Raw genomic sequence first — 21,435 nt, forward strand, 5'->3', positions numbered from 1 at the left:
GAAGTAAGACAAACTGAAGAAGGCTTTTAGTAATATTTGTGCAAATATATAACTCATAAGAACTTTAAAAATATCAACACTTGTTAATGAAAATTCTACTTTTAATATAAACTCACTTTCCTTTGCAGTACCTGTTCTACCATTAACTGGAATACTGGTTCTTCCATATCTCTCATTAAGTGGTAAAAAAAATACAAATGTGAGGTTTTTACACCCTAAACCCACCATTTCTTGAGCGGATGGTAACAGCTTTGCATGGTCTCACAAGCACACAAATTAATAGATCCTGTACTAACTGCACAACAGCTGAAGGGCAATGCACTATCAATGGTGGAGCTTTTCCAGTTACTTACCTTAGTACAATAAATTTGAGATTATTTGGTCTGTCTACACATGCAAGTGTGATCCTTGCGATATGAAAAAGTGGTAAGATGGCAACAGTTTGCACTGAAAGCAACTGCTCCCACCTAACTGAAGAGAGCGCAATGAAAGCACGATTTAAAAAGTCTAGGTGGTTTTCCTGGGTTTTATAATTTTTTCCTTGTGTGAAGAAAGTGTTCTCATGAAATACAAACTTCACAACTGTGTGGGAAATCATCATTAAGATGACTATGCAGAAAAAACGGTTGGCTTACATGCTGCCTGGTTAGAATCACAACATATCTTTGATGTAGAAAAATAACTGTTCTGGTTATTGCTTAACAATATCTAGCTAACCTTGTGTAATTAAACTATCATGGAAGAATTGTTTTGAGATTCTGTTTATACATATATATGTGTGTATATTGCCGAGGCAAGCAGCTCTGGTGCTGGCAGGATCGGCAGTAGAGAGCTCTAGTGTGGTGCACAGGGCAGTTTGCTGAACCAGGGGAGCTGAGAGACCCAGCAGGAACCTGCAGTTCGAGGCAAGGGATGGGGATCCATGCGGCAGCAAAGACACGAGGATTATTGATGTGTTAGAAACCATGGAAGGACCTGAAAGTGGTCACATAGGAATTGGTGCTTCTCCTCCACAAAAGGTGGTGGGATCAGTAGCCCAACTGAGGTGCATCTCCAATGCATGCAGTGTGGGTAACAAACAGGAGGAGCTGGCAAATGTTGTGCAGCAGAACTATGACATAGTTGCAGTCACAGAAACATGGTGGGATGACTCGCACAACTGGGGTGCTGCAATGGATGGCTATAAACTATTCAGAAGGGATAGGCAAGGAAGGAGAGGTGGGGGGGTAGCCCTGTGTGTTACAGAGTGTTTTACTTGTCTAGAGCTTGATGGTGATGATGAAGCCCTTAGTGACATGGTTTAATGGTGGCCGTGGCAGTCCTGGGGTAATGGTTGGACTTGATCTTAAAAGTCTTTTCCAACTAAGCTGATTCTATAACACAAAGTGTTTCATAATAAATTTAAGATGCTTTGTACGTCATCATTAGATCTGTGTATTGTTTCACCAGTTGTTTCCAAAAGCTGATTTAGATTCCAGAACATTTCCCATGTTTGCTTTATTCAAAGTGTGATGTGACTTCACACCTCTTTATGAAAAGATATTTTGAAGTTTTCCTTTATTTTCTGTTTACTGAAAGTAAGTTATTTTGTATTTCAGCCATCTCATCTTCTAAATTTATAATGATTTCTTCTGCAAAATTAATATAGGGACAAATGGTAGGAGTCTGACAAATGCATTATTTTTAATGCTTTTAAACCTTTTCCCTGGAACTGTTTTATGCCATAGGAACTTTTGAAAGCTATGAAGTGATAATGTTTTTCAGCTCCTCTGTGATGTCTGGAGATAACACTACTAGCGAGAAATGTAAAATATATATCCATATAACCACCTTCAAAGAATTTTATCCTACTAAATTTTAGCTTTTTAGAGAAGAATTCTTCATTTTATTGGCAATAAAAAGGAAACCTTTCACTTCATGCCAGAGGTTTTATGTTTACCATAAGCACACAATACTGTTTCACTGCGTTTCTGTCCTTAAAGCCTGGTTTGAACTCTGTGTCACTTGTGGTGGGGCTGCAGACCGTGTTGGCAGTGCAGTACTAACAGCAGCACAGCAGGTGGTGGTAGGAGCGAGCCTCCGAGGTGCTGGACATTCCCCGTTGCCGGCAGTTTGTCACTGTGCAGCGCCTTTTCGAGGTGTCAGAGGGAAATACTGACCTTCTGTGTGTGTTTTCGACATGCTTTAAAAATAACGTTACTGTTAACACTGGATGCTGAATTCCCCTTTCCCCCTCGCCACTCCTACGTTATGCTCTGAGTTACTACAGTTTGCAGAACAACCTTTGATTCATATATATTTAAGCCAACTGAAGAATTTCTAACTAATCTAGGGGATCATCTGTCAAAGCTTAGTCTGAGAAAAGTTTTCTTCTCTTTGCTGGCAGAAACGTTTCAATGCTTGGTTTAAATTAGCTTCCTTTCTTAGAGCTCGAGGAAGACATGAAAATGAGAAAGGATGCAAATTGGGGAACAACCATTAATTTGCACTAACATTTGACTTTTTGTCAATTAATGGTTTTGTGAAGTTGGGAGTAAATTGAGAGGAAGAATCCCATAATGTATAGTTTGGTTTACAAGGGTAAGCAATTAATGGAAAGCCAGGTCCAACATACCTGCTGGGGTTGTGGTTGAGAGATTCTCCTGAGCAGCAAAAGGCCTTCCAGGCTAGAATCTGGAGAACAGATTGAATCATTAACTCAGGATAGGCAGTTTTATTAATCTTTTCTTTGGGGTTTAGAAGAAAGAGGGAGGTCACCCACTGAAAAGACCTGGCAAATATACACATGCTTGTAGGATAACTGAAGTTACTTTTTCAACGTTTAGTATTTCACCTAAGGAATTTTAACAGATGATTGTTCTTCACTGACTCTAGTACTTTTATGCTGCATAGTAATTTGGGAAGGAATGCAGACTTTGGTAATTTTCAGTCTATCTACAGAGAGTGGTAATAAATATTTCTGAAGAGGCAGCTCTGTGTGCAGGTCAGGCTAGATCCTGATTAACAAAATGAAGATCTTTGTCTCAAACACTGTTCAAATAGGTCTTTAAATAATAGGCAAGTTGGTTCTATAGTGCTACAAAACATGTGACAGCAGACTTGAAATTTCAGGTATAACTAAACTTTGCTTTTAAATCAATTTTCTGCGTTTATCCAGAGCCTGTGATAGCAAAGCTCTTACCTGCAAATGTATTTGCAACATCATGACGGCAGGGGGAGCGTTATTTGTTGCTTAGATTAAAATCAAACAAAAAACCACCTTAGAGCTGTTCTAACCTAACACAGACTAATTGGGATAAGTGTTACAAGTAATGTCTTGTGGTGGCAATAGCCACTGACTGGAGCAGTTGTCCCCTCACTGCATGTTTGCTCCCTGCACTGCCTGCTTCCTCGAGCTGCTCACTGAGGGCATTTTTGAAGGGGAATGGTGCAGCTGATCAGGGAAAATTGTTGTCTTCCCTCTAGGTTATTTTGTCTTTTAACCTGTGTTTACATCCTGTAAAACGTGCGTTGTGTTGAATAACATTTGTGCCAACGTTGGTGCAGGAGGAAATAAAGTGTTGACCGGGAGGGGTGACTGCATAAGCTCTATAAGCAATGCTACCATTAAATAGCCAATTTCAGCCTCAGAAAGGGCTTTGCTGATGTTTATTTTATAGACACTGCATACAACAGTTTGCATTGCTCTAAGAATGCATAATCTCATTAATTTAAGCCACATAAAAAAGGAAAATAAATATAGAAAAAGTTGCAAAGCTTACAATCCAATTTTCAAAATGCAAGGAAAATTCATAGGTGGTTTTCTATTCCCTGCATCCCCCCCCAAGTTTATTAACAGAATTCTTATGGGATGCGCTGGATGGGAAAAAATGTCCCCACATGCTAGAACATCTAGAAGGATATTTCTTTCTGTTCCAAATTAACAGTAGCTTTAATCCCACATATAACACATATAACAATTTTAGGATTTCATGCTTTTTTTTATGCCTAAAATTAGGAATCCTGGACTGATTAATTCTGTATTTTTGAACATAACTACCCGTGTCATTCTATTGTCAAGTTGCTTATATTCCCACAGCTGAGATGGTTAAAAATGTGGTGAACGTGTCGTTTAATCTAAACAGTGTTCTGGCATGGCTTGTCTTTTCATTTGAGTCCTTTGCTGCACTTTGCTGTGGGTCTGACTGTGAATTTTTCAGTGCTGCTTTGACGTTTATGCACATGTATTTGTAAGAAGGTTGTTTGTTATTTTGCAGGCCCACCTTCAACCCTCCCTCTAAGCACTCAAACCTCTAGTGGCAGCTCCACTCTTTCCAAGAAGAGACCACCTCCCCCACCCCCAGGACACAAAAGAACCCTCTCTGACCCACCAAGCCCACTACCTCATGGACCCCAGAATAAGGGCCCAATTCCTTGGGGTGAGTTTTGAAATGCAAAACAAAAGGGCAAGGGAAAGCCTTTTGTGATGGATGATATATGATCTTTGGTTTCTTTTCACCTGGTGCTTGCTTTCCAATGATTGCAGCTTGATGCAGCGTCAGCTCAGATAAATCAGCAGTTCTATCTTCTGTCACTCTAGCTTCCAGGCTTCTGTATCTGAGTCTCACTTGAGAAACCTGAAAACACTCCACGCTCCCCTGGGGCCCAATTCGGTCTCTGCTGCCTCCCTCTCTCTACCCCAGCTGCCCAGGCTGCCCTCACCCCGGCCCCCTCATCCGCTGCATCTCCTCTGCCTCTGCTTCCTCACCCCTGCTGCTGTTCTGACCACCTCATTGACGTAGGTGGCTCGTGACTTGGGGCAGATAGACCTCAGTGAATCTGTGTGGTTCTGATTCCCAGAAGAGCTGGTTTCCTTGGGCTCTGTGCCAGATCTCTCCCATAAAGTGTTGGCACCTAGCTGGTGATGTGTTGTCTTAATATGTTTTTGGGGTTTGTGATATTGTCTGTACATACACCAAGACTGATAGGGTCGCATCCTTCTACCTGCAGAAGTTAAACAGAAACAAGCACACTTTTTTTTTGTTTCTTTTTAACAGGATACTTTTCTGACAGAAGCTTTTGCAAACTATTTACCAGACTACTTGAATGACTCCTCTTTTCAATAAACATTGCTCTATGCAGTCAACTTCTCCCTATAAATCCTGGTACTTATAAATCTCAGGCCCATGAAATTTACTAGTGTTGGTGGCAAGTTTTCCATAAACCTGTAGACTTCTGACCTGGAATCCAATGCTTACATAGGGGGGTGCATACATTTCTTATATCTTAAGAGTATCCTCTCTCTGTTCTAATGCAAACACAAAATTACTAGCCTAAAAAAATTGCAAGCCTAAAAACAGCAAATTGAGTTAAGTGTGGTAAATCATAGAGTACTCCTGTAGAATACGTGATTTAATCTAGGATTTAATAGGAAGAGAAATATGGAGTCCAATGAAAAGCAAAGTCCTTTTCTGTTTCTCAAAGGAATGCAAATAATGACAGTCTTTTTCAGTTCTCTACTTTTCAGATGTCTGGGCTATGGAAAAAATGCTTCCTATGTTCTGGAGTCTAAGAGCCCTCTGCTATTTCAGAGGTAGTAAAGGCATTTTGAAGAGCTTGGACTTCAAAAATTTATAAAAAGCCCAAATATGTAAGTCCAAAACAGCACCTAAAATGCCATATACTAGAACACAATCTGATGTCAGACTATCGGGATGAAAAGCGCCGTAGGAACAGATGCTAAGCTAGTGCCAACTATTCTTTAAGAACATTAGACAACAGATAAAGGAAAAGAAAACTACTGGAAAGGTGCAGGTGTGGAGCTGAAGAACCTCATAGCAGTAGAATACCTTTTCAAGGTAGGGCTGGAGAAGAACATTGCTTATTCTGTCTCTTTTCTGCTCTGCAGTGCAACCTAAGCTTCAGTGGGTGAAAGAGGGGCTTTCTCTCCCCTTTTTCCTTATCAGAGATCTGTACAAAAACTTGTTTCAAAGTCCGTTTGGATTTTAAGCAAGTATTAAGTTTTGTGTTTATAAAAGAGGGAGTTTCTTGTATCTGCCTTTGTGGTTTGGTTTAAAAGCATTGTCAGATGTTCGCTGCTTTCCCTTTCAGAAGCATTTTTCTGTGTTGTTATATTTCTTGTCATGTTGAATTTCAGCATTTGTTTTCTAATGTGTGCATTGATTGAGGTTTCAAGCAGAGCAATCCTTAGCTTATGTCTAAGCAAATTAAGTTACTATTCAAAGATACTCTAAAAATGTCTTTAGATTATTTTGGATTTCCATAGCAACCACAAGATATTTTTCCTTGTTTGATCCATAGGATCTACGTGTGAAGGATTTGCTGTTTGTTTTACCTTTATTTTTCCTTTTTTCTCCCCATTTAAAATACAAACATATTTTTAGCAAGGCTCAGCATGAGCCTTCTCTGCTGTTTCATTTAGACTTCAATGCACTAAGAATGGCATCTAAGCAAATGTGTCATTCTTTTGCATGGGAAGTATTTTGTGTTCTTGGATCACTAAATGTCACTTTACATCTATTTCAGTGACAAAATTTCCTAATGGTTGTTGAAGTTGATTCTGAGATTGTTTAGACATGCTATAATAGAAACGGGAAGGGGGAATGATATAGGCACTAAAAGTATAATTGTACCTTGGGAATGGTGATGGTTAATGAAAAGGAAGCCTTCTGAAGGAGTTCTGGAGCACTTGGGTTTGGATTTTGCTGGCTTTGACAGAATTGAGTATACCCAGGATCTTTTCTTTACCAATGGTTAACATTCAGGTTATGGTTACACACCGACTTAGTTATTAAACCAGCAAAGGCTATTCTTTACCTAGGATAAAAGACCAATCCCTAGAAATAATGATATTTTGTGAATAAAATCAAATTCATGGTGGTTTTAAAAAGATGTGCCTCAGAATGCAAAATGCAAACATCCGTGATAAATTTACTTGGTAAAGGCCTGTAGTATCTCCTTCCATTCAGGGAAAATTGAAACACTATATTCAAAACAAATGCCCTACAGCAGTAACTCAGCAATGTCATTCAATCTTCCCCTGCCAGCAGATGTGAGCTACCAGTGAGGTGGTTTAAACTGTGTTGTATGAAAGATCAAGTTGGATTATTACTGTCCCTGCTGTTTTGTCAGTTACAAAACTATCAATAATAATGATATTTAATATCTCTAGACATGTTGTATAGAGGATACTTGGACGAATGTGTACTTCACTTTAAGTTGCACCCTCTGGTGATTACATTTCAGTTATCCGAATGATAATTTTCTTTAAATTGTGCTTTTTTCACCTCAGGTAATGATTTGGGCCCACCTTCAACTAAGGCTGCAAACAAGTTTGAGGGGATGTCCCAGCAGTCAAGGTAAAATCTGTGTATATGAAGGCAAAGATGAAAATTTATTTAAAGATAACTAATTTATAAAGTAGAAAAGAAATTGCCTTTCATATGAAGTAAAATCCTAGCTATGTTTCTTCATTAGTTTTCTGCATGCCTTACTACCATGCAAATACTTTGGCTTCATTGAGCCTCCTACGCTTTGTTCATAGCTGTCCAGACACAATTCATCCTTTGAGAGGGGTGGACAGAACAACTTGTACCAGAATCCATCTACTGCTCCTACAGAAGCAGTCTCTGAGCTGGGGAATGCTGTCTCAGACTGCAGCCCAGCAGGACAAAAGTTTTCTTTTCATGTGTCCTGCATTTCATTTTATGCGCTTCAGTGTGAGGTCTCACGCCTTCAGTTGCAGAAGTGTCACTCTGGGTACAGGCTGGCATCGGAGACAGCTCTCTAAGAGAGTGAATTCATCTCAGTTGTCCAGCTCAACTGTTTGCCAGTCTGTCAAGCCTGTGTGCTGACACACACTGTGTAAGGCTGTAATAACAAACTGCTTTTAGCTCATAGTTCATCAGGTCAGTATATTACAAGTGTCTTTTTCAATAGCTGCAGTAGTAAGGATAACCATACATTCCTGTCACTGAGTGTTTGCTACTCCTTTATCAGTGTTGTGATTCCAGAGTCCTGAGGTTCAAAGCATGGTAATTCTAATAAACATGTGCCTCAGGCAATACAACAGGGACCGGGCATGACCACAGTGTGCGTGATGAGGCCGTGGCTGGAGCTGGATGTGTAGTGTCAAACACATCACAGAACAAGATGTGTAGGTATCATTTCTGGGCACTCCTCAGCCTGTGATCTGCCTTGTCAGGACAGGCAGGGGGTGTGTTGGTGGTGGCACAGCTGACTTGCCACGTTGGCTGAATCCATCCAGGCAGCACTGGGTATTCAGGGAAAAAGGGTGATGTTCCTGCAGCACAAAGAGCTGGTCCACACTTGGTACTTGTAAGACAGGGGTGGATGTATGATTCTCATGTTTGATGGCATTAGATAAAGGCCGAGGTAATTATTTATTGAATCAAGATAGAGCTTGGCTGTTCTTTCAGTTTTGTGTCATGATGTATTTTGACTACTTAAGAAAAGCTAGGAAATCAAAACTATTTCATCATACTCCTTTTGAAAAGCTAGCTTTGGAGACAAGTAACACCAGAATCAAGTCTGATGCAGAAGACACTCCGCTCTCTTGAACATATTCTGGCAACTTCCTCACTCATATTTCTTTTTCCTTGTTTTTTGAGTAATTGAGGTGACACTGATTTTTATTTGATTTTTTTATTGTTTGATTTTTATGCCTTAAATCAGTTGGCTTTCTTCTTTTCTTCCGCAGTCCTTTTCTATAAAAGTGACTTGAATGTGGTTTTGGTGGAAGATATTTGGTGGGTTTTGTTGAACCTTGTGATATGTTTTGCCCTCACGTGCCAGGTTTGTAGATCTGAGCTAGCCTGGTGTTAATTCTGAAAAACATTGTCTACAACAGAAAGCTTAGATGGAAAGTTTTGACAATGTGCAACTATCTCAGATTTTTATGTTGTAATAAATTACTCACAACTCCTGATTATATTGTTGTTTACTACTATAAGTAGCTAATACAGCTGTAACACAGGTTGACAGAGTAAAGCCTGTTGTTTTCCCACAATCATCAGTATTTCCTTGGAGTAGCAGAGCTTTTGTTTCCCGACGTGGCTGCAGTTTGAGTGTAATACAGTATCATACTCATGCAGTAGGCTACAAGGCATAGGCTTAGTCCTGGGAAACTTCAAATCACTGACATAAAGGACAAATTGTTTTGAATGCTTCAGTATAATTATTTTAAAGACCAAGTTTTCCTTAAAGTTCTGGATGTGCCCACTCAGCTGGTCTTTCAGCTACACCTATTTTTAGAGTATGTTTTTGCACACACCATAGTTTGTAGAATAAATCTGCCCTTTAGCATTAAAGCTGTGTAGGGTTTGTATGTCTTTTTCTCTGAAAAAGCAGTGTTTTGAGTATACTTTGTGACAGTTGAAAGCACTAACAATTCACATCTGTTGATTTAGCACTGGGACCGCAAAGACTGCACTTGGCCCTAGAGTTCTTCCCAAACTACCTCAAAAAGGTAAGAGTTCTCCTTGTGGGTGTTCTCATCATGGTATGTTTTAAATGTGTGAGAATGTAGATACTTGTTTTAAATATATGGATTTTTCAGCAAAAGTTGTATTTCTAAAATGCCACAAACCACGAAAGCTTAGCAAAAAAACTGAGAGGATTTTTGAATATTGGGAAGGTTTTTATTAAACTAAAAGAATAATCGGATCTGTGGAAAATAACATTAAAAAATATCATAAACTAGTCGAAGCTGGAAGAGACCTCAGGAAGTCAACTGGTCCCATCCACCACTCGGAGAAGGACCAACTTTCTGACATGAGAGCAGGTTGCCAAGGCCATGTCCAGTTGCGTTTAGAGGCTCTCCATGGATAACCTCTCTGGGCTTCTATTTCTATCTTTGACCACTTTTGTTGGTCAATTCTTTTTTCTTCCTAACATCCATAAGTGAAATTTCTTGATACCCTTGAAGTAAGTTGTGTCCACTGCCGTGTTTTGGTGATCAGGGTTGTTGTCTTTATAACAACTTCGAAAGAAATCAGTTCCTGTTACGTGCTCACTTGGTGACAAACTTGCTGAGCCCCTCATCCCAGTGAACACCTTATGGCCCTTTCTTTAAACTAATACAGCAAATTTTACCTAGTTTTTTGATCTTGCAGCAGTTGACTGTAAAGTTGAAAGCAGACCTACCTCTCATAGCTCTGTCTCATACAGAATCCATCAAAAAGACGTTATATCTGTGTGAGTGGATCATCACCACAGAGCCTGAAGATCAGGAAGCGATGCCTGCCCAAACTTCAGAAGCTGGATGCCTGAGAGTGCAAATCATTGTAACGGAAAATGCAAATCTGAAATTTCAACTTTATTAAATTACAGTTGTTGTGACCTGGTGTCATCTTTTGAAAGAGACACCAATGATGCAGTAGGGTACCGCTGCAAAGGAAGTCAACACTTCCTTGATTTAATATCATATAGGTGAAAATTTAAGATGGGCTCAATCAAAGCACTTCAACAGCTACTATCATTTTTTTCATCTCATTTACTTAAGCCTCAAACCAATGCGGATGATCAATATTTTACGTTTGCTACTAGATAAGTCTAAGAGACAAAGCCATACACAGGTATCAACAGAGGCATTTTTTACAATGAGGTATCTGAGAGTAGCTATACAATTTCTTTCATGGAAATTATGTAAAGTTTTGGGTTTTTTTGCTGTAAATAAACATAAATACAGCATGAAAGTGTTATTGCAGTAGGTGATATCCAAAGGGAGTGTTGTTGCCTTCAGGACACCTTTTTGTCTGGTAGAATATGATACTAAAATTGTGCTGAACACAATAGGAAATTATTCCTTCCAGTCAAAATGTGTTGCTTTCATCATGGGCCATAACTTTTTCCTTGCCCGTCCCCCTTCATCTGTTTTGATGCAGGGTTGTTTGGTTTAAGGGTTTGTGGGGTTTTGTTGTGTTCTTATGGGCTTGTTTTTAAGGTAGATTTCCGTCAAGTTTTCTTAAGGAACTAGCACTAGAATCAGCACATGACACTGAGAATATTTTCAATTCCCTTCCACAAAATCTACAAAATACATATTTTAAAATATCTCATCTTTACTAAATTGTAAATATTTACAATAATTTATTATTAGTTTTAGTTTTAATGTCTGTAATACATATTCTATAGACTATATAGACACATATGTGCTCACTCATCTCTTCTTTAAGATTTTACAGGTACTAATCCTGAGACTCAAGGGTTTTTGTCTGGAGTTCAACTGTATATATGAATAATTGTCATTAAAGAGGATTTTCATTGCAGTCATGTCAGTGGCTTATATTTAATACTTTCTGGTTTAGGTCCATTACAAGATCACTTTATTTCTGCTTAAGTAGTTAATCTATAAATTTACAACCTAGTAGCTGTTGGATTAAGCACTCATGGCCTCCAGGAGGAGCAATGAAATGAGTCCTCAGTGAAAGAGGGTTACATGAAGTCGTGTTTCCCTTGCGTTTGTCATAGACTGGGAGGACATACGGGTAGTTAAAGTGCTTGGTGAACGTGTGGTCATTTACACAATTACAGTTTTGATATGTGTTTAAGTTCTTTAATATTAAAATGAGATTGTGAAAAACCATTGTTACGCTCTTCTGTTGTAGTGGCACTAAGAAAAATAGAAACCAGTCATCATCTTTCAATAGATAAATCCCATCAGCACGCGGAAATGTTTCAGAAGCCCTCGCTTTCCATCGATATACCACAGAAACCACAGCCTGGAGACTTGCCCCCAAAGCCTCTGCCTCTGGAATTAACTCAGAAACCTCAAGTGGTAGATTTACCCCCAAAGCCTGGAGAACTACCCCCAAAGCCTCAGCTCGGAGACTTGCCACCAAAACCACAACTTGGAGACTTACCTCCAAAGCCACAAATGAAGGACCTTCCTCCAAAACCTCAGCTAGGAGAGCTGTTGGCTAAAACCCAAGGTGGAGAAGCATCACCGAAGCCTCAGCCCTCAGAGGCAAATCAGAAATCTCACTCCTTAGATCTTTCTCCAAACGTACAATCTAGAGACACCGTCCAAAGGCAAGCATCTGAAGAGTCTAATGACATAACACACGCCCTGCCAGAAACCCCTGTGCCACTGCCCAGGAAGATTAATATGGTAGGTGTTATTCCAGCTCGGTGAAAGTATCCATGGGAGGTTTTGAAGTTACTGTAGGACTATCTGTGCTAAAAAAATTCTCCTCCCTTGAGCTATGCACACAAAGCAACATAACATTATGGGCTAGGATGGGGAATGAGGAGCTGTCTTCAGCAAATGTTGAGGGTTTACAAGGCCTTTTGCATGCAGAAACAAGTACTAGTAGCATAAAACGAAGGCCTTGGGAGCATAACAGTGTGTTTAGATGTATTAGGGAGCTTGGGCATTTTCACCTGTGCTGGGTGTAATTCTCAATTGATTGGTGTTTGTTTCTGCTGTCTTTGCTCACTGCTCTCTATGCCTTAGATTACTTTAAATTTTTTATCTACTTCCAATAGATGCGAACATCCCTTATTACAAAACCCAAATACATAAATATTCTAGTAAAGTTAACTGTGACAAACTAGTAAATATATGTCCCTGTTGTATTTAATGCGATGTACTGAAGTAGTTAAGAAAGGTTCAGCTGTAATGCTGAAGTGTCAAAATTGACATTGTTGGATGGTGTGTAGTACCAGAGCTGGAACTATAACTCAATTCAAGTCTCCTTGTTCAACCCCTTTTCATCTTCCTGTTCTTCTTGCTAACCAGTGCAATTTCCATCCAACAGAGGATTCTTCATGCATATGTATACTGAAATAATTCTATGAAACTTCAGAGCAGCTCTCTTAAGATTTTTTCATCATTAAGAATACATCAAAAAGGAGATGGTTTTGCTTGTCAAATTGGCTATGCAAAGCACTTAGGTAAAGGAAGTAAGACTTCCACTCTTTCAGTGAAAGTAGAGAGTGATTTCTCCCTTGTGCTGGCCTGAGGATGAACGTTCTCTGGAGCCGTCACTCTGCTCGGCTTCTGTCATGGACTTGTCTGTAAGACCCCGTTTGAACTGAGAATGAACAACAGGTTGTTCCTTGGGCTTCCTGAGCGTTCTGGAGGTTAAATAAAATAGCACAGGGATGTGATCAAAAGGTGTCTGCAACTACGCTTTGTTTATTTACATACTTTCAAATATAAGCAGGCAAATATTGCTGAACATTCTCAGCTATTTGTCACTTTATTAAAGAGTACAGAAAGCAAATAGTGGATTAGTTGTTTCGGGGGTTTTTTAGACTCTCACCCTACCTGATACAGAACAATTCTGAGTAAAGATTGCGTTCTCCAAATTCAGCCATTCTCACATGTGCAGGAAATGAAATAGTTCCACTTTTTTCACAGTAGTCAAAATTATGATGTATCCATGATAATTACTTTCCAGTTTTCCACACATTGCATGCACACTTCTTCCTTTTCTTGCTCAATTAATAATATGCAAGAATTCCTCTTAAATGGATCTTCCCTCCATTCTGGCTCTATCCTCTCCACACGAACTGCTGAAACGTGACATCAGTGCAGCAGCAAGACTCGGGCCAGCAGCCACTAGTCCTTGTTGGTACTTTACTCTTTGGCTATTTAACCACTGCATAGATGAGCACAAATTTTGTATTGGAAGTTTTATGCAATCAATTATTCAGAAGTATTAGGTAAAAAGTACAAATGCTGTTAATACATAAGGACTTGGAAGGATGTTTTTGAAGAAATGAAACTTGCTCCAAGTGCTTCTAACATCACACTGAGCACTTGAGTGTTCTTTTGTGTGTTTGTTTTCTATAAAGGAGACAAAATACTTCTTTTTAAACAACAAAAGTGTTGAATTTAAATAAGAGGATGGAGGGATTATTAATGACCATAGAAGCATAGAATTGCTTAGGTTGGAAAAGACCTTCAAGATCATCGGGTGCCTTTGCCATCGCTGCTGTTTCAGGGTAACCCATGGAAAGAAGTTGATCACTATTCAGTCTTAAGCATGAAATCTCTTCTTAATAAGTACTGATATTGAATACAAAGAGTTGGGGAGGGGGCAGGCATTTGTTTTATAGCTGCAAATTACGTGTCCTGGAATTTCTTCTATTTCTTTACAGACCAGTGCCCCAAACCGTGTTCTGGAAAACACACACTCTCTTCAGAGCCATCCTTTTTTTAAATCTTCCCAAGATTAAATACATCTTGGGCTTGAATGCTGCTTTTTACTGCTCTTCTAAGTGAGAAGAATAGAATGCGTCATTTGAGGTGCTAATCTGAAGGAACCAGGAGCAATTGCTGACGTTTTTCATGTGTTCTTACAAGCTGAGCTGCACAGTCCTCTAAGTTTAGAGGAATTTAACTGTCTTTAGTCTCTTTATTGAATAAGACGGGTTTGATCTGGCAGAAGTGGTTGCTTCCCTTCATCGTGGGAGGGTTGATTGGAAGTGCTCTTATTTTGCAAAGGTTCTATGGAGTTGAAAGCTGGGCCTGGCCCCAAATACTCACTCATATTGAATCCCAGTCCCTGGGGATAGCTGAGATTTTTGTTCAAATTACATGAATTTGTTTAAAAAAGAGAGAAAACGTTCTTTGAAGTAACTTCCTGCTGCAGCAAACCCTTGCAGTAAAAAACCTCTTTGGTCTGAACTGCACTTGAGGAATTTCTGTTAATTTGTCTCGAGTATGGGTTTTCTTAGTGTTATGTTGTTAACTGCTCTGTCCCTTAGAGCCCTCTCTAATTGTTCTGTTTCTGTACCTTGAGTTGAGTGCTCTTTGCTGTGTGCCTGTTCTGCTGTTCATCTGCAGGGAATGGTTTTTGCCAAAACACAGAGGTATTTTGAGTGGGTAGGCAATAGCACAGAGGAGGCTCGCTAGGAAATTTCCTCTGTGAAGTTAATTTTGGCTCAAATTCCTTTCAAACCTGCTGACTTTTTCCTTTGTAGCCCTTCTGCTTCTCATCACCTTGTGCTCCTCTTGAGGTTTTTTTTTGCATTCTTGTTATCTAACTAGTTGTGTTCAAAGAAGGAGCTGTAGGTTTTGAAGAAGTGTGGGTATGAAGAGACAGGAATATGAAGTAGCAGAAGTGTTTTGCTGTGAATAGTTTCCTTTCTGTATTTGGAAATAATTTAAAGCATTTTCCCTGCTGTGAGAAGCATATGTTTGAGGAGGAGTCCATGGCTCAGGCTTTTTCGTATGAATTAGCAGGCTGCAGCAAAGTCTGACCTAGAAAAGACTTGGATTCAGAACGGGAGAGCTGTGAGAATATCTATTGTGAATTTTCATCACAAACTAGTTCTGCCATCTTGAAGCTAAGATTCTTTTCATAAGAAATGGCTAGCACTGCGGATGAGAAATCACTCAATTTCCAGTCCTATAAGCAGGTCTGAAGTCAAAAGATACTGTGTTTTTGCACTAGATCCAAAACTGGAAGGAGTACTGGTATTTCGGTGCAGCACTTTCCTCAGCCCTCACCTCTCTTGTAACCTTCAGAGGAGGCTGGGTTTAATTTTCTGCTCATGGTGGGTTTCTTAAATGAAGTGTGTACTAAAGGAGAAAGAGGGTTTTGTGGACTGGAACAATGTGAAGACATCATTTAAACTTTCTTTACTGGAGGAAGCACGGGTTACTTAAGCCATGCACTACACGTTAAAGTCTCTTGGGAGCTCTGAATCTTAAGAAAAGGAAAACCTACATCTGTGTAGAGAATATTATTATTATTGTTCTATTTTAATTTCATTTTTGGAGCAGAGGTTTTTTTAGTTTATGTCCCTGATTGCAGGGAAAGCAATTTTGTCATCTTAGAATCATAGAATCATAGAATGGTTTGGTTTGGAAAGGACCTTAAGATCATCTAGTTCTACCCCCTGCCATGGGCAGGGACACCTCGCACTAAACCATGTGGCCCAAGGCTCTGTCCAACCTGGCCTTGAACACCGCCAGGGATGGAGCATCCATCTTCACCTTCTTGTAAAATAAAACATCACTAAAAGACAAAATTCATTCTATATATATATATGTTTTCACTGATCCTCATGTTCTTCATCTAAAACTTCATTCTATTTTTAGGGGAAAAACAAAGTTAGGCGAGTGAAGACCATTTATGACTGTCAGGCAGATAATGATGATGAGCTCACGTTTGTTGAAGGAGAAGTAATTATTGTAACCGGTGAAGAGGACCAAGAGTGGTGGGTATGTATCTTTGCCTTTCCTAGCCCCACAGAACTACTTTATGACTTCTAAAGGAAAGCCTTTTTTCCCCAGATTTGGAGGGTCTGTTGTTATGTTGGTCAGTGGGTGGTGGGTTTTATTTTGTTGGGTTTTGGGACTGTTTTGCCTGAGCTAACATCGAGCACTCAAACTCCTATTAGGAGTAGGAGTTTCTCTGGTAGGGTCTGTCTCTTCCTGGGAGTCTGCTAGAACTATCCTGACTGGATTCGGCTTTATTGCTGGCTCATAACACCACCTATTTATGTATGTCACTCTTCGTAATGCACACTAGCCTGCCATTAAATGAAGAGGTGGTGATTTCTACTCCATTTAGCATGTTTACACCCCTCGTGAAAAATGAGATACTTAATTATATGTGTAATTATATAATGAGATACATAATTATCTTCAGTTCACCAGAAATGTTAAGTTGTACCTACAGGGGTTGCTGGAAGTCTGAAAAACCATTAGTAATTGGTGCTGTAAGCTGTTGTTGTGCCTCCTTAAATGTGAGGTACTTAACATTTTCTTTCCCTTTCTTCCCTCCCATGCCATTGGTTTGTATCCTCCTCTTCCCTACTCTGTCTTTGGTTCTTGAGTGCTAACACCGGGGGCTTTTCAACCCCACTTGAAGGCTCCAACCCTCCCTCGACACTCTACTTCTTGCCTCCAAAGCCCTGGTATATCGTATTTCCCTACCTACCAATTACTTTTGGGGAAAATGAGACAGATTTCATCTTGATTAAAACAAATTCTTATCACATTGCTGCCTACGGTTTCCTAACCCAAGTGCAGCACAACCTTTGCTGATTTAGTTCTAGCTACGTAGTTTTCTCTCACTCGTGATTTAAGCATAGAAGATTTTCAGCTGCATTCGTTGCTGAAACTGTTTTGTGAAGTGGCTTTTTAAGACCCTTGGGTACATGCCCAAAAAACTTCATGAAGTGCTGCAGTCTGAATGTTTCTGAGAAGGGAAACGAGGGCTGTTGACTCATATGCTACAAACCTTTGGCTCTACAAGAGGAAACGGCCAGCCCTGCATGTTTCCCCTTCCCATTTTGTTAGCTTGGGGAAGAGGAAGGAGGTACATGGTTATTCTGAAAGCAGTGAGCAGCACTGCAGCAGAAGAGGGTTCTGTGCTCAGCCAGGACTGCTGCTCCAGTGCTGTATCAGTTTGGCAGTTATTTATAATTCTCCATTTTAAACATATAAAGTGCCATTATTATGGACTTCTTTTAGAAGTTGCTTGGCTATTGAAGTTGTATATGAAGGATACTTATCAGCCCATACTGTGATAAATACTAATATGCACATAAATCATTAGGAACACTGCTAATTCAATGAGAAAATAGCTGGTCCTTTATCGCTTTAAGTAAGCGAAGCATGCAGATTATCGTCACTTCAGACCGTAGCAGACATTTCCCTTTAGTGAGATGTTGAGGCTTTATTCAGTTAACTAAGATGAATGGTTTCAGAGATGTACATCTTGTTACTCAAACTCGATCAGACAAAAGAAAATCAGGCTTCTGTTTTGGTGAGATTCCTGAAATTCAGTGATGTGTGTGGGTTTCCAAATAAAACTGTAGGTTTGTTCCCTTTAGATTTAGTTGGCTCGGTTTGTCTGACAGATGTTTGTATGGTTTTATTTTGTTCCTTTAAACAAATGTAAACATTAACTAAGGGCTGCTTTAAACTATCCAAGGACTTGCAAAGGCTCTGTAGGATCCGCGTGGTTCTGCTGTTTTTGAATGGTGTAAATGAAGTCTATATGTATCTATGTACGTTTTTCTCCTGTGTTGCAGATTGGCCACATCGAAGGACAGCCAGAGAGGAAAGGGGTCTTTCCAGTGTCCTTTGTGCACATTCTGTCAGACTAGTAAAAACAAACAAACAAAAACCATCCTAAACTTGAGCATTGCACATTCTTCATGCAAGACGGGCTTTTTAGCAAAAGCGAACGCTGCTGCCTCCCTGTAATCCTGTGCACAATTGTATATATAGCTGCTGTTACAAATTAAGAATTCATTTAAGTTTTCACCTCATGAGGTCGAATTATATGTATTGTAAATATACTGTGTTAATTCTGCCTTTGCCAGTATTATGGTAGCCTTGGAACCTGGCACGCCTTATTGGGTTCGTTGAAGCCATCCTCGGCATCTAGCACTTACATCTCTGTCTAGGAACTGCCAGCTTTCCAAACATAGGTGGTTTCCATCAACCATGTAACTGTACAGAAATGACTGTTCCTAATAACTCGGTATTCTCAATATACAATTAGCAGAAAGTTAGAATGAGTGAATGGTTTTGGAGACTTTAAAAACCAGTCCGCAGTTTATAAGTGTATGCAGTTTACAGCTATGAAACCCACTTTGGTATTTATTTAATATAGTGCTCAGTTCAGTGTAATTATGAAGACAAATATTCACTGACTTTACAGATAACAGTAATGTTTTACGGCGTGCACACAGCATTTCATGTTTATATTCCGTGGACCTATGCCAAACTGTGATTGCAGTTCCCCTGTGATATTACCTCACTATAAAAAGTTACCAATTTCTTTCATTCGAAAACTTCTTTTAAGGAAAATTAGTCCTCTTGTTCTTTAGTAGATATATGTGAAATTTGCTGGTTTCTTTCACTGAATTCTTAGTAACCAAGGACTTCTAGACAATGTTAACTGTTGACATTATGCATGCATTTAGACGCTTACTTGAAACCTGCCTTTGTACAAAAGTAGTTCTGTAGTCATATAGCTACATTTGAGGAACAGAACATTTTAACTTAATCGCTATTCAGATCAATGTGAGCTTGCAACAGTATTTGTTTATAGCTGAATTGGCTCTTGGAAAAACGAGTTTGTGGGGTTTTATTTTCCTCTGTCTTCGACCTTGCTAAAAGTTAGTGACCTAAAATAAAACTTCTTGAGTGGTGATAAAAGGATAAATTTAAATTCTTTTTAATTGCTCTAAAAAGTGGAAGTGAAGGCGACCTCTCATGCATTTGATCAGGCTTGTTAATGCTAGAACTCGGATCACAAGTATCAGGCTGGTTTTAGTAGTGTTCTCTGAACTGTAACTGTAATAGTCTTAATTCAAAGCACCAGGTAACAAACTGTTCTAAAGCTAGTTTGTAAGAAAATCTTTGGAAGGCTGCTTTGGAGCTGAGGTTTCTTGGAAGCTGGGATGAAGCTGCATTGCCAGAAAACACGTACATCTAGTACTGGAAACTTTTTATTTCCTATGTCACTTTCAGCATCGTTTTTTACCTTTTGAAGCATACCACAGTTGTGTTTTTCCCATGGTTTGTCTGTAGCAGGTTCCATGACTTTCATACCTAGTTTTGTGTTACTTGCTTTAAACGTTACGTTGGCTTCAGTACCTGGTAACTGCTGCTTCAAAGCAGATTGTCTTGGCTGCATGGAAAGGTTTTCATTTCATCAAAGCACACCTCAGGCTTTCTGGGGGCTTCCATTTTTAAGTCACTTTTACAAGACTGTAGTCAGTGAATATTTAATTCTGTTCATGGTTAATCTAGAAACAAGTATCAGTCTAAACCCCACATGGAGAGAAACACAAAACATTTATCGATGGTCTTATCGTTTATAACAAAAGTTTATTACAAGTGATAATAATCACGCCATGAGTGAGGAGCCTGCTGGCATCTAATCTTCAGTATTACCAGCTCCAGTATTTCAGACTTTATTCTGGTTTTTTTTTATGGAAAGGAAGTCAGGTTTAGCATTTATTTAGCATTCCATTTTATCCATTACTCCAATGTTTTAAGTTGCATTAAAGAACAAAACCTATTCACTTTCGTGGTCAATTGTATTTTTAAGTGATCTTGAAATAAACTGATAAAAGCAAATCATATAACGAAAACCTAGGCATGTAAAATTATGTAGAGTCAAATGTCTATTCTTTTCTACGCTCTTTAAAATAGTATACATATGCATTTTATAAAATGAAATGAGTTCCATCGGGAACAATAGTTCTGTTTATTCTGGCTTCTTGTGGGTCATAAGAAATCTGAAAATGTATGATATTGATTGAGTTTAAGTACAGTATTATATTTGAACTCAATGAGCCACTGTCTGCAATTTTGTATATGACATAGTATTTGGAAAGTCTAAATCTTTATGGAAAATTAGCTGATAAAAGGGTTGGGGGGAGGGCCAGGGGAAGGTGCCCCCAGAGGGGGAAGTTTGCTCTGCAGATGATGTCTTATTTACTGTTGAACAACAGTTGCTATTTATTTTTTTATTACATAGTACATCAACGTGTACAGAAATCAGATCTGGTCATGCCACTAGTTAAAATCTTGACTTCTCATTGAATGTTAAGGTAAACCATCAGTACACATGTCTATTCACATGTATTTAATGTGACAGTTTTTGAGTACTGTATGTGTTAATTTCTACTTTTTTAATATTTAAAATTGCTTTTAAATAAATGTATTCAGTTGATCCCAGATATCTGCACAAGGCCCTTTTGTCAACTGGAATATCTTCTAGGGAGAAAGTCTGGATTCCAAACAGGTAGAACTCAAACACTTGAAATGTTTTCTCTTGACTATAAAACACCCCTTATATAATGCAATTAAATGTGTATCTCTTTAACAGCTGTTAAATATGGATGCAATTGCCTTTATCTGGAAAACTTTACTTACTAAAGTTAGCATCAAAACACTTCTTTTGTCCATGAGTTTCGATTTGCTTTCTCTCTGGCTTCAGTAGGCAATACGGGAAGGCAGCCTGGTGTGTCCTGTTTCTTACAGCTGGCCCTTTGGGTTGGAAGGAATGGCTCAGCATGGCCCTCTGTCCTGAATCTGGCCTTCCTCTGTCCATGGGCAGGATTACCAAACCCAACAGCACCTCTGGAACCAACTCAGCAGGACTAACCTTACCTGGATGGAGTGACTTTATTGCTTAGAATTTCAGTTCCAACCCAGCTCACTCCCTGACTCGGTTCTTGGAAGCTTCTCATTTAAGACCTATTCCCATGAAAACTCCAAAAAGAACAAGTCACTCGAAATTGCTAGAAAGCAATGAGAACATCCTTTAGCCAGAGGAAAAGCTGGAATATGAAGAGTTATCAGATCTGGTTTGTATCAAGAATAGTAACTGCAGTGGCACGGGGCTCCAGAGAGCGCTGTGGTAAGAGCTTCTTGAACGCTGACCTGTAGCACGGGCACTGCCTGGGTTCCTCACAGGATATTCTGCT

At 39.3% G+C, this 21,435-nt stretch overlaps 1 protein-coding gene across 5 annotated transcripts in view; it reads left to right on the top strand.

The window, feature by feature from the left end:
• ASAP1 (ArfGAP with SH3 domain, ankyrin repeat and PH domain 1) overlaps nt 1–20,685 on the top strand; it is a 150,739-nt gene extending 130,054 nt beyond the window's left edge. For 4 of the 5 annotated variants that reach the window (XM_030477165.1, XM_030477173.1, XM_030477181.1 and 1 more), the window contains 6 exons: nt 4,257–4,418; nt 7,292–7,358; nt 9,429–9,487; nt 11,628–12,130; nt 16,076–16,198; nt 18,019–20,685. In XM_030477165.1, the coding sequence (XP_030333025.1) occupies nt 4,257–4,418; nt 7,292–7,358; nt 9,429–9,487; nt 11,628–12,130; nt 16,076–16,198; nt 18,019–18,093 (989 nt within the window). In that variant the 3' untranslated portion in view covers nt 18,094–20,685. The remainder of the gene's footprint in view (nt 1–4,256; nt 4,419–7,291; nt 7,359–9,428; nt 9,488–11,627; nt 12,131–16,075; nt 16,199–18,018) is intronic. The other variant, XM_030477199.1, reaches the window with a different exon arrangement.
• The last annotated feature ends 750 nt before the right edge of the window (nt 20,686–21,435 follow it).

The sequence above is a fragment of the Strigops habroptila genome, chromosome 1, assembly GCF_004027225.2.
Source record: "Strigops habroptila isolate Jane chromosome 1, bStrHab1.2.pri, whole genome shotgun sequence".
Lineage (NCBI taxonomy): Eukaryota > Metazoa > Chordata > Aves > Psittaciformes > Psittacidae > Strigops > Strigops habroptila.